The sequence below is a fragment of the Rhipicephalus sanguineus genome, chromosome 3 (assembly GCF_013339695.2).
Source record: "Rhipicephalus sanguineus isolate Rsan-2018 chromosome 3, BIME_Rsan_1.4, whole genome shotgun sequence".
NCBI lineage: Eukaryota > Metazoa > Arthropoda > Arachnida > Ixodida > Ixodidae > Rhipicephalus > Rhipicephalus sanguineus.
The window spans coordinates 229,863,179-229,875,589 of NC_051178.1; the positions used below are offsets into that span (position 1 = coordinate 229,863,179).

Genomic DNA, 12,411 nt, shown 5'->3' on the forward strand with positions numbered 1-12,411 from the left:
TTACCATAACGCGGTCGGCCGGTGTGCGAGAGGGGCAGCGTAGGAGAGGAGAGAGAGGGGGAGGGGACGCGCATGCGCTGGTGCTCATCGCGGCGTTGCGCAGGAGAGAATTTCGGCATGTCTAGCCCGCGTTTCAGAGGAAGAGTGGAAAGGGGAGAGGGGCAGTGGAGAGGGGGAAATGGGAGAGGAGAGGGGAGGTGGAGAGGGTATGCGCATGCGCAGTAAGGGTGTCACGCCGCACACCACCACCACCACCGGATTGAACTCCGCCATAAGATACTTCGCATGTAAAACACTGTCCAGTTTATAGAGAGCACAGGTATGACCTCTGCTTCAATCATATTTATGTGGAATACCATGTCAGGCGAATAGCCACGCTAACATCTCCAGCATTTCATTAAAGCATTTCACTCAAGTGGCATCAAAACAGCGTAGCGAATACACAGTATGATGATATACCGTATAATTTGAAGCGAGAAAACTAATTAGAGTTGCTTTAGTAAATTTTTTACACCTTACGCTAGCGAAAATGCCGCTGTTATCATGATAGGAGGTGTGGTAGGCCAAACAAGATGCAAGATTTGAACGAAGGGTGGCTCTGGAGAGAGACAGAGAGAAACGAAGAGGAAAGGCAGGGAGGTTAACCAAGTTGGAGTTTCTGCACCAGCCAACCATGCTTGATATGGACGGCGCCTGCTGGGTTCTGGTTAATACATGTTTTCAAATATGAACTATAGTGTATTCCAAAGGAGTGTCAGGAATAGTCCAAAGATGAAAATTTTTAATTCTTTATGTTAGTGACCTCACACTGGCGCTTCGGCTCGGCACTAAATAAATTGAGCTCTGACTTTCAGTTTCTATCAGGTTCAGTTTCTGTCAGGCAGCTTAGCAGGTTAGGGTCGCGCACTCCTAAGCTCGAGGACGCGGATTCGATTCCTGGCCCCGGCGGCCGCCTTTTGATGGAGGCAAAATGCAATAACGTCTGTGCACTTCAATTCGAGTCCATATTACATAATCCCAAGTGGTCAAAATTAATCTGAAGTTAATATGGAATCTCCTGCAACGGCGTTCCTCGTAAGCATGTTGTAGTTTTGACACGCACCCGCCACGGAGATCTAGTGGTCATGGTGCTAGACTGCTGATTTGAAGGTCGCGGGATCTAGCCCGGCTGCGGGGCCGCATTTTCGATAAAGGCGAAAATGCTTGAGGCCCGTGTACTTAAGTTTAGGTGCACCTTAAAAAAAAAAGCAAGTTGTCGAAATTTCCTGAGTCCTCCATCACAGCGTCTCTCATAATCGTATCGTGGTTTTGGGACGTTAAACCCCAACAGTTATTACATTAATAGTTTTGACACGCGAAGCCCCAGAATTTAACGCGTGAAATCGATCGCATTTCTTGCTGCAGAAAAAATCGTCCTGGTGAAGGACGGCCTTGGCTTGGGATTCACCCTGGAAGGTGGCAAAGATTCTCCACTCGGAGACAAGCCGCTAGTCGTCAAGAGGATCTTCAGAGGTATGTGCCTTGTTTTCTTACTTAAGATTTGTTGATAAGCATAAAGCACGTCATTCTGCACGTCATTCTGCAAGTCATTCTGCTCCTTGTTCATAAAATGTACTGTTCATATGCTTACTCTACTCGTCCACAAGTGGCGCGGCGGCTCATGCCTGCCACTGCTAATCCTAAACTATTGTTTAATGCTTAAATACATTCGGCAGGACTTGTGTAAAGACGCGCGCCGTATCCTAAGACGTGCGTAATTCTTAGCCTTTTTGCTCCTGGCCTCCTTCTCGGTGCCTTCCCTCATTTATGTAGGATCTTGGTTTGAGCTAATTGGTGAAGATTCGCATTTCAAGAAAACTTTGTTTCGCAAACTAAAACGCGGACACAAGGGAACAAAATGAATAGAATGGCGCCCGTCCTGGCCATTGTGTTCCTCTCTGTCCGTGTTTTAGTTGCGCCGTCAAGTTTTCTTGAAATATGAACATTCATTTATGTTTTCCATTTTACAGTAACAGTCGCGCGTAACATTTGTATAATGTACCCCTTAATCGTCCAACGGTTGAACTTAAAGGAGCCATGCAACACTTTCCCAAGTAACCACCGAATGGCTTCACTAAAGGTGCTTATTGCCTCACGAATCGACCGCCTCAATTTTTAAATCCGTCAAGTACGAGCGGAGTTACAGAGATTTGTCGCACGCTGTAATTTTTTTCCTGTCTTCTCTCGTCCTGACCAACGCGTTGGAAGCTAAGCAGCCGAGGGATGACACGAGGGAAAGATGTTACGTCAGGCGTGCGTCATGACCTTGATCACTTTTTTCTTTTCTTCGAAAACGCGGCTTACTTTCAGTGTGATCGCAAGCGCGCGCGCGGGCACGTGGCGGCCTCCCGCGGCTTCCTCGGTAACTATGCAGCCCACGATGCTCAAATCAGCCAATGGCCGTGAATTTGGGTATATATGGCGCGGTCATTTGGGTATATGGCATCATTTGTAGAAAGAAGAGGGAACGACTTCTAGCTCACTGAGAATTAATTGTAGATTCCAGGCCGCGTGCTGCGCTATAATGTTTGGCTCGCGTGTTCTCAGGAGCCTCGACTACTGATCTGCAGCGTTTTCTGACCATGCTGAAAAAGTGTTGCAGGGCCCCTTTAATGTAGATTCTTCAAACTGGCTCGCCCACCATCCTTATTCCGCATTCGTTCCCACTCTTTGCAGGTGGCGCTGCCGAGCGGGACGGACGCCTCCTGGTGGGCGATGAACTTGTCTCCATCAACGCTCAACCCGTGTGCCTGATGACGCGTACCGAGGCTTGGAATTTCCTCAAGAAGCTACCCGACGGACCGCTCACCCTGCAAGTGGTCCGTCGCGCCTGCTGAACGACGAGCGCGCGTGTCGTGCGCGCTGCCAACTTGTACAAACGTGACTCTCTCTCTCTCTATTTTTTTTTTTCTACGCTGCGGTGGTGCGCCTCGTCGTCGCAAAATAAGAACTTTCGTCGCCCACTTGTTTTGCAAGAGACGTGCTCTGACACGGCAGGTTGCCACGTTGAAATAGTGCGTGCGAACGAGCTCCAGCCACCCTGGTCCACGAGAACACGCCGTGTCTACAGCACAAACGCTACTGGAACAGCGAAGGCACGAACTGCTCGCGCTGCCGTATACGAGACCGTGCAAAGTTTCGCTTTGTTGTTAACACGGCGAACGTGTGCGATATGACGCACGGCTTCACGTGAACACCGTCTAAGAACTGAACTCAACAGTCTGTAAAAGCTGTTACCTGCGCGGATGGTTGTTTTGCTGTGTCGTTTCTGCATATTTCGCGCTCCTTCGGCGCAACCTTTCCTGGGGGACGTACTACATTTTTTAACCACAGGTGCCATCATGCACAATGTCTTGTTTTTTTTTTTTCGTTTTACAGAACTACGCTGATCTTTACATTTAAAAGTGAATAGTTTTCGGGAGAGTTGCCTTTCTTCTGTATGAGTGATGAACTGATCTTATCGCCTGTTCAACGCACACAATTGTGTTCCAGAGGTGGAGTATCAGATACTGGAGGAAGAACAAACCTCTCATTTTCCACACCAGCTTTTTTTTTTTTGTCCTTTCGCGTGTGCCTTCGTGCAACTTGCGCCTCTTAATCTGTAATGCCTGGAACGGCCAACTGTAAGATAGTAATATATATCCCTAACGCTTCGTCTTCGCCCACCATTGTCACGTCTCGAAAGGCACGTTGCTTTCGTTCGTCAACAGTTTCGGCGGCGGCGAGCTACGAGAGAGCGTCCCTTTTAAGATTTGATATCTGCGTGATCATCGCCACTGATGCCAGGCAGTCACTGGCTTAATGTGGTCGACGTTGCTGAAGTAAGTGACAGTGGTGGAGAATGCCTTTATATATATATTTTCGCGTACGCAATGCCAACAGGGTGCTTCGATCAAAGTGCCAATACGACAAGATGCAGGAGACAGCGTACTTTGCTCTCTTCTCTGACACCTCTGCTGAAATTTATCGTGAAGACTAGATACTTCGGTGACCCGCGTCTTCCATAAAGCTGGAGTCAGTGCCCGGTGTAGAATTTCTTTCGTTATATATACACATATTGAGTCTATATCTTCCAAGAGATGAAGATTAAAAGTATTTTGTCACGCAATATAACAAATCTCGCTGCGAAGCACAAAGAAAAAAAAAGATCGCCTATTTATATATGTACTAGGAGAATCGTATGAATTATTTTTTGTAATATATATTTCTTTACCCTAGAGGTGCGTGAGAGCGCACTTATTCTTTTTTTTTTTATAAGCCGACTAGTGCCTTAGAACAATGGCTACAACTGGTAATCGCACAAGCTTCTTTTATGTTTTCCTTTTTGACGGTGGTAAGTACTTTTACTATGTTTGACCGACCAGACACACACAAGTCGAATTTCTAACGATTTCCTTCAGAATTATACGACAGTGTTTGACAACTCTTAAATCGAAGCGAAACGTATTCACGCCTCATGTCATATTTTTTTTTCTTCTATTACACATCTGTGCTTTCTGTTTCATGCTACGGTTGAAGAACCGGTAAACGTCATTGTGCAGTAACAACCTACATTTCTTTCTTCTTCTGTTTTTTTTTTTGCCTGAGCGACTGTAAATCAGTTGTGGTGAATAAACTTCAGTGAAGCCTGTTGATACATTCCTTGTGTTTCATTCTTCCCTTCTGGAAGCCGGTGTACTTGAGTATGCAAGGGAGGAGAACAGAGCATCCAGTGCCACTCGTCCTCAACGTTCATTGGAGCACTCATATATACACAACCGAAGTTAGTACCTGATTATATGTCAACTAGGATTCCTGGATTCAACGCCAAATTTTCTGTAAGGTAAAAAGAAAGGACTGCTTGATGATTTGACTGCGCGAGATTTTAAAGAAAGAACGAAGAACAAGATTACTTTATTATTAATTCAGTGTTTTCAGGTGACGCTGTAAACGTGAACAAGATAGTGTGGTTGAAACCACGTGATGGATGAGTATAACTTCACTTGGTTAGTAACACTGTGACGCAGCCCTTATGACTCCACTTGTGACTGCACTTGTGACGCAGCAGTTAATGGGACCTTTATTAGGCCCCGAAGACACGGCGAAGCGAAGGCACAAATCAAACCCCAGCCGAGTCCCCACAACCGATGACGAACAACGACACATGATGACGAACATGCACGAAGAACGAAGATGTGCCTAATAAAGGCTCACAATACTAAAAAACGGTGACCTCACTTTCTTCTCGAGTCTATCTTTTTCTGCACATGCTGACCGCCATTTACCGACGAAGAGTTACTCCCGCCAGCATTACCCCTACAGAGGTACATTGTAAAGCCGCATTTCCCAAATCCTCGAAATTATGGCAAACAGTACTGCGTGTAACTAGAACATGGGGTCACGATTTGAAAAGCCTTTTTGTTCAATCATCTGTATACGGTCTGCAGCTTTATTTCCAGGATTAGCCGCCCGACTCGCGAATACACCCACTTTTTATGAATTCATTGTGAAGCTTGATCCTTCTTTTCTTTTTTTTATTGCCGTAAAAGTAAACTTTATGTATGTGATCTTTCTCTCTCTCTTTTCGCCATTTCTAGCCCACTTAGTTTATCCTGACAGCAAGAGTACAAGTAAATTTCAAGTTTGTTTGTCTTGGGTATAACTTGTTAAAAAGGTACAAAAAATGTTTCGTGGCATTGCTAGCGCTTGACGATTCGGTACAAGTGAACTTAGCTCGTGCAGGAGGCTACCATTCATTAGCAAACACTAGCTTAAACGAAGTAGATACACTAACGACAGCAGTCTCAGTGTTTAATGAAGACTTAGGCTATATGTTTCTACTTCTGCAGTTCTTCTCCCACCAAATAAACCACATTAACGACATAGCTGCTTTATTATACCCTTAGGGTTTCAAAAGGGTATACAAAACAACATTGTAAAAAGCAAATCATATACTGCTGTGCTTACAGGGCAACGAGCAGTGAGCATACGCATTTCATGAGCAATCACGGATTCGGCGCGTGACGGTGAACACCGGTGACCCGGGGTAACCTCGGCGCGACTGCGAGCAACCAAGCCGATACGGTCTGTTTTTCGCGCACCATAGAGGAAACGTAACCATCGACACTCGACACGCTTCCTTACGGGCACGCTTCATTACATCGCTGTTCTTTGTCACGGCCACGTTCTAACGATAGATGTGCAACCGCGCACGTCTATTGGTGGATGGCTTATTTGGGCTAATTAGATTGGCCTCCTACGCCACTACGGCGTACGTGCTATGTCACTGACGGTTGTGGAACTGCGGTGTGTTTAACGGCGCGGGCTTAACGGAGTTACCTAAGGCGCTTGAGTCGGTTGTGTCTGAGCTTCAAATAGAAGTATCGTATCGGCGTGTTCAAGTGATAACTGTCGCACTTGCAGACCTACCTCTTGCCTATTAGCATGCAACAGTGTTTCAACACTGTTATTACCTTCGTAGTTTTTGCATACGGAAACAACGTAGCGGAGGGTGATAAGCACTGTTCCGATATTCCGCCCATGAGGAACTTTCGAGCTTCCAAGGTACGTATATCAGTGTTCTCTATTTTAACCACTTAGCTTTCATCTATAGCCTTCGTGCAGGTGGCAGAAAATTCGGCGTTTCAATTGCAGTAAGTTGGACCGAGAAGTGGGTTCGCTTGTTCTTGAACTACGTCGCTTGAGAACGCTCTGACAAATATTATCACGTCCGTATTCAATTATGGTGCATTTTTTGGCACATTATTTGACAATACGACGCAATTAGACCGACGTGCACGTCTCGTAGGGTACGCGTGAGTGAAAACCAATATTAGCACCGGTGTATTAGGAGCAAAGTAGCAGCATTTGCTTTATACAGTTACAGTACACTGACGATGCGAAACTACTTTACGGATGCGTTTAAGGGCCGCCATCTTGAGTTGTTAACGGAACCGAGTTTCTTTTTCTTTTTTTTTTTGTAGGCGTAACAACCAAATGAATTGTATACTACAGTAGACTCGTGCGCCTAAAAACCACTGTATATATGCAGTCGGCGTTTTATGACCTTGTTAATTCGACGTCACAGCACACAAAACAGAGAAATCATTCCTGTGAAGTCCCAAGATGGCGGCACTCACGCAGCTAAATTCAACTCGTCTGACAGCGTGTAGAATACAGTGTGTAGGATGGGGTTCTCACGCATCACCTTGACAGGGAGGCCATGAACACGTTAAATGTCGTACTTCAGTTACAGAACGTAATTGTAGGAAAACCACCGGCAAGAAAACGAGGATAAAACGAGGTTACGACATTTATTTTTGTCGCGCAAGCAACTATAGAAGCTGCCATACAGCGTAAAATACACTTTATATAAGAATATGTTCAGTAATGAATAAGTAACTCTGTAGAGCCACACAGTAATGACTGTACATTATAAAACGTTCAGTACCCTGTGTAGCTGTCGCAATATTCACGAATGGCGAACTTACTTCGACTACTCATTATGTAGCTTTCGGCGATTCCTCTCGTAATAAATATCTAATAACTCGAGCATTACCGAATACAACGTTTGTTAGTAAATGACACAAGCAAAATGACCCTCTTACAGTTCAGTGGGCTCTGGTACGACTTGGCCAAGACTGCCGACCCGTACTCGGACACTCTTCAGTGCGTGACGACGCAGTACAAATCTCTCGGTTCTGCGGGTCTGCACATCGTCAAGAACGCACTGGATTCCAGGTGTAATGGCACGAGAACCCTCTGGTGCATTCATTCTTACGCTGCTGTGAAGTGGTGACTTGGATTTGTTTGAAGCGGTGCACCTGAAGAAAGATTTGTTCAATTCTAGCAACGTTCCATGTTTGGAGTTCTTCCGTCTTTTAGGAATGTTAATTCTGATGCTCAGGGAAAATTATATATGCTACTTAATTTCACGAAATTATAAGAGCGTGTGTTCCTGAAAGAGCCTCAAGAAAGAAAGAAAGAAAGAAAGAAAGAAAGAAAGAAAGAAAGAAAGAAAGAAAGAAAGAAAGAAGAACGAAAGAAAGAAAGAAAGAAAGAAAGAAAGAAAGAAAGAAAGAAAGAAAGAAAGAAAGAAAGAAAGAAAGAAAGAAAGAAAGAAAAACACTGCAGCAACCTTCTAACTTCTGTGTAACAATGACTTCCATGTAACGCCGTACAAACTTAAAGTGCACTGCAGGAAACCCAAATTTTCACTTATTTTCTAAAACGCTAATTTCTATCGAAACCATGCATGCAAATAGCTTAAGCGAAGAACATCAATAAAATCGTATTTCTATTTGCATATCAGCTTTGCATGCGAGAAGTGAACATTGAATTACAATTCCATGTGGCAGCCCTATGTTAACAGAGAGAATAACTTGATGCGGCCATGTCAAGGAGGTCTTTTTAACCTCAGTGAGGCATGTATAGTAGATTGTTATGAGGAAATCTAATATAGGTAAAACCAACGAAAGACAACTATTATCTGGCGGCATACAACATCAGTTCGCTCAACTCGAAAGACCTTTCACCAATCGTTGGTTGATATCTCTCTTTGCACATACATACATACATACATACATACATACATACATACATACATACATACATACATACATACATACATACATACATACATACATACATACATACATACATGCATGCATGCATGCATGCATGCATACATACATACATACATACATACATACATACATACATACATACATACATACATACATACATACATACATACATACATACATACATACATACATACATACATACATACATACATACAGGATCTCCAGGCCTTTCATTTAGTCTGCTCGAGTTATTAAGCTTAGGTTTCATTAATCTTATCTATTTTAAAGAACAAAAACAGAGAAAATAGCCAGACTTCGATTACGCAGTCATGTCATTAATTCAATGACTATGAGCTGCAGAGCGCCAGGGCCCTCAGTACGTATCCGACGCGTTACAATCGCCGTCATCATATAAGCGTGCCATTGTCACCGCCGCTCTGCCGCCGTCATTGTCTTGCCGCAGTTTGCATCACGTCGCCGTCATCATCACTATCGTCACGCAATATGTTGTCGTCATGCCGGAGTCATGATTGTCATTAGTGCAGACGCTGTTTACATATACACATACACGCACAAATGAAAGAGCATTGTAGTATTTTGCTTAAGTTCCTCGCGATCGAATGGATAAACTTTCAGGATCGCTTCCGAAGTGCAACTGGATGTCGGTGAACACTTTTTACATGATAGCAGTCGCTTTTGTCATATTTTCGACCGTGTACGCAGCTAACGACGCATTAATAGGCCTTCTTCTCATAACATTGCAGCAATAACACCGTGTCCTTGGAAGCCGACGCAATATTCATCGACCCATCGAAGTGTAACGGGGCCACAGTCATCACCGAAGACGATCGTGAGTGGCACCAAATAGGCCACTTACACCCCGGACCCTTTCGACAAAAAAGGTCGCCGAGTTGAACCTCGAGGGCATATTTTACGTCAGGCGGTGGTAGGCGACGCAAATTAATACGCTCGATTTTCAACAGTAGCGTCCATTATTTCCGCAGACTTTATATAATAACTGTTGGGGTTTTACGTGCCAGAAACCACGATATCGAGAGACGCCGTAGTGGAGGGCTCCGGAAATTTCGACCACCTCGGGTTCTTTAACGTGCACCTAAATCTAAGTACATGGGTCTCAAACATTCTCACCTGAGTGACCTCCATCGAATATGCGACCGCCGCGGCAGGGAGTCTATCCCGCGACCTGCGGATCAGCAGTCGAGCACCATAACCACAAGGCCATCGTGGCGGCTTCCACTGACTTCAACGATAGCCTTCTTACCTGCTTACGCAGTTACATTACAAGGACTGTTATTTGGATTTCTGCAGGACCGTTTTAAATCGAATGAAGTTGAATTCGACAATTTCAAATAGCTAGGTCTAAAAATTGATTATTGGATAGCCTCGCGACCATTCACGTAACCAGAGAGAGGGGGGGCGGGGCGTGCGAACACCCCTACTCCAAAAACATTTGCATTTTATATGTATGTATATTACAAGCGCACATACAAACGTGCATAAAAAAAGTCGCAGACCCTCCTCCCCCCCCCCCCCTCCCCCCAAACCCCATCCGAAAAATTTAAAAATCTGGCTACGCCTAAACTCGCCGCTATTCGACCAGAATTCTAAATTAATAAATTACGAATATTCGCACACAATCTAATTGTAGCACAACGGTACAGAATTTATTATTATTTATTTATTTGATTTGCATACGTACAGAATGCAGTAAAGAAGATCATGCAACTCACTTTTGTATCAAACAGTCGCATGCGCAAACCAGTAACGCCGAGTGTTACGTTCTTGCATGAGCGTATCACTCGCTATTCTGCGTTCAAAGAACTGAACTAATTACATAAATCTCCGATTTTTCAGGTGAAGGTGTCTACTACACTATCGTTACGACAAACTACAAAGAATACGCTGTCGTGGTCGCCTGCACACTGGACAACGCACCAATGACTAGTAAGTCCGGCTGCAACAACTGTGGCTGAATCGAAACTGTGGAACGTATTTGGTTTCAGTGTCGAGCGAATGCCGATGAGCGTGCGCTCTATGAACATTGCATGCTTTCGAACACACAGAGAACTTGATCATTTGCCTGTGTCTTAGGCCCTTTAGCCTGCTTCACGCAACAGAGGCGTGCGATGAAATTTTTATTTACCTATTTGGGTAGTATCTGTCGGCTTCACAAACTTTAGTTGCACCTTGAACGTACACAATGAAAGACTCTGTCAGCGCACTTATCCGCACAAGGGCCAGAAAACTCAGTCTGATATTTATTTATTTTTAATGCTATTTAAGTTTTCCTTTTTTTTTTTTGATCCTCCTCTTCCTGTCTTTCCATCCTCAGTCCCCTTCCCCACGCAGAGTACCATGTCAGCGATTCGTATACGCCGGCTAAATTCTCTCCCTTTCGATAAATCTCTCTCTCTCTCTCTCTCTGGGATATCCTGCCCGTTGTCTCATGTCTCATGTTTCGCGCGATAGTATTTTAGCGTTTGCATGGCTCCAAGGAATCATTCGACAACAGAACCTGCAAAGCAGTCATTCTAAAGTTCGGAAGTAAAGGATTGTACCGCTGCCATCGTCACAATCCTACTTCCATTTTCTTACAGCAATGTCACACTGCTGATAATAGTACTGGTGGGCTAGTTGGCCGGTCATGATAGCTTATGGCAGCGCGCATCAAAACCGAGGAAACAAAGACGCATAAATATAGACAAAAACGTTTTTCTGTCATTTTCATGTGTCTGTGTTGTCCTTGTTTTCGATCCGCGCAGCCAGAAGCTATCATCACTGTCACAAAACGACATTAGTCCTTGGTTCTGCGAGGGCTATTGATGAAAGTGACACGAAATCCATAGTGCGTTTGACAATTAAGGTTTCTCTTACGTATTTCGTGTAGATTGCAGCGACTGCAAAGTTTGCGTTGCCGCTTCAACAGTCGATGTGTCGTTTTAACGTTCACGTTGCATTTTGAATTTGCCGGCTTTAAGAGATAGCGGCCGTGTTACGTCCATCTACCGGCAGCCACCGTAGGTACTGCTGTTCCGGCCTTCGAGACAACGCAACGCTTGCCATCTTAGAGGCCGGATAAATACGCGAGTAGTGCGTGCGACCAGCGCTAGGTGCCTGCGTAGAAACTCTGCCTGATTGACAAGCTAGCAGATGGCGCCATTCCGAGCCACCGCGAAACCGAAACGGTACACTGGGTCGGTACGGTCGAGAATTAATTGAAGCAGTAAATGTTGATAGTAATAACAATGGCAGTGAGCTTTTGGCACAATCAATATCAGGGCTTCTCAGGAGCGGTGCAGGAGAAGCAGCTTTTCATGCGAGGGTCACGGAAATAGCGCACAATAAGCGATCGGTGTGTTTTGTTAGCATCTCACAGGATCAATACACTGGCAATAATCAACATAATTAACCTACTTTCAACAATGGTAAATGCATCGCAAATACGCTATTGCTCGAACAGCAAAGCGCAGCTCGGGAATCGGTAGCCCAAAGAAGGCGAATGCGTAGTGGAGATGTAACACATATTGCAATCTTTTTCTCTAAATATCAGGGGTTTTTTTTTTCATTTCTTTTTTGTTATTGCTAACACAAACCATTGTTCCCAAAGGCCGTAAAACAAAAACAGCATTTAAACAAGACTACCGAGCTTGGTGGCATCCGCTGTACAAGCTTACTACAGAAAAAAATATAACATTTATCAAAGCGTGCTTCCTTACTGAACTGTGCCAATCAGACCGCCAATCACCCTCACGTGAATAAGCGCGTCGTCCTAGTGCGATCGTGGCCA

At 44.6% G+C, this 12,411-nt stretch overlaps 2 protein-coding genes across 4 annotated transcripts in view; both read left to right on the plus strand.

The window, feature by feature from the left end:
• LOC119388357 (pro-interleukin-16) overlaps positions 1-4,669 on the plus strand; it is a 34,453-nt gene extending 29,784 nt beyond the window's left edge. For all 3 annotated transcript variants that reach the window (XM_049413920.1, XM_037656064.2, XM_049413921.1), the window contains exons 5-6: positions 1,405-1,512; positions 2,716-4,669. In XM_049413920.1, coding sequence (XP_049269877.1) covers positions 1,405-1,512; positions 2,716-2,876 — 269 coding nt within the window. In that variant the 3' untranslated portion in view covers positions 2,877-4,669. The remainder of the gene's footprint in view (positions 1-1,404; positions 1,513-2,715) is intronic.
• Positions 4,670-6,403: 1,734 nt separating this feature from the next.
• Positions 6,404-12,411, plus strand: part of LOC125757775 (outer membrane lipoprotein Blc-like) — a 109,228-nt gene continuing 103,220 nt past the window's right edge. Inside the window, exons 1-4 of the mRNA XM_049413923.1 lie at positions 6,404-6,582; positions 7,628-7,758; positions 9,368-9,453; positions 10,479-10,568. Coding sequence (XP_049269880.1) covers positions 6,463-6,582; positions 7,628-7,758; positions 9,368-9,453; positions 10,479-10,568 — 427 coding nt within the window. The 5' untranslated portion in view covers positions 6,404-6,462. The remainder of the gene's footprint in view (positions 6,583-7,627; positions 7,759-9,367; positions 9,454-10,478; positions 10,569-12,411) is intronic.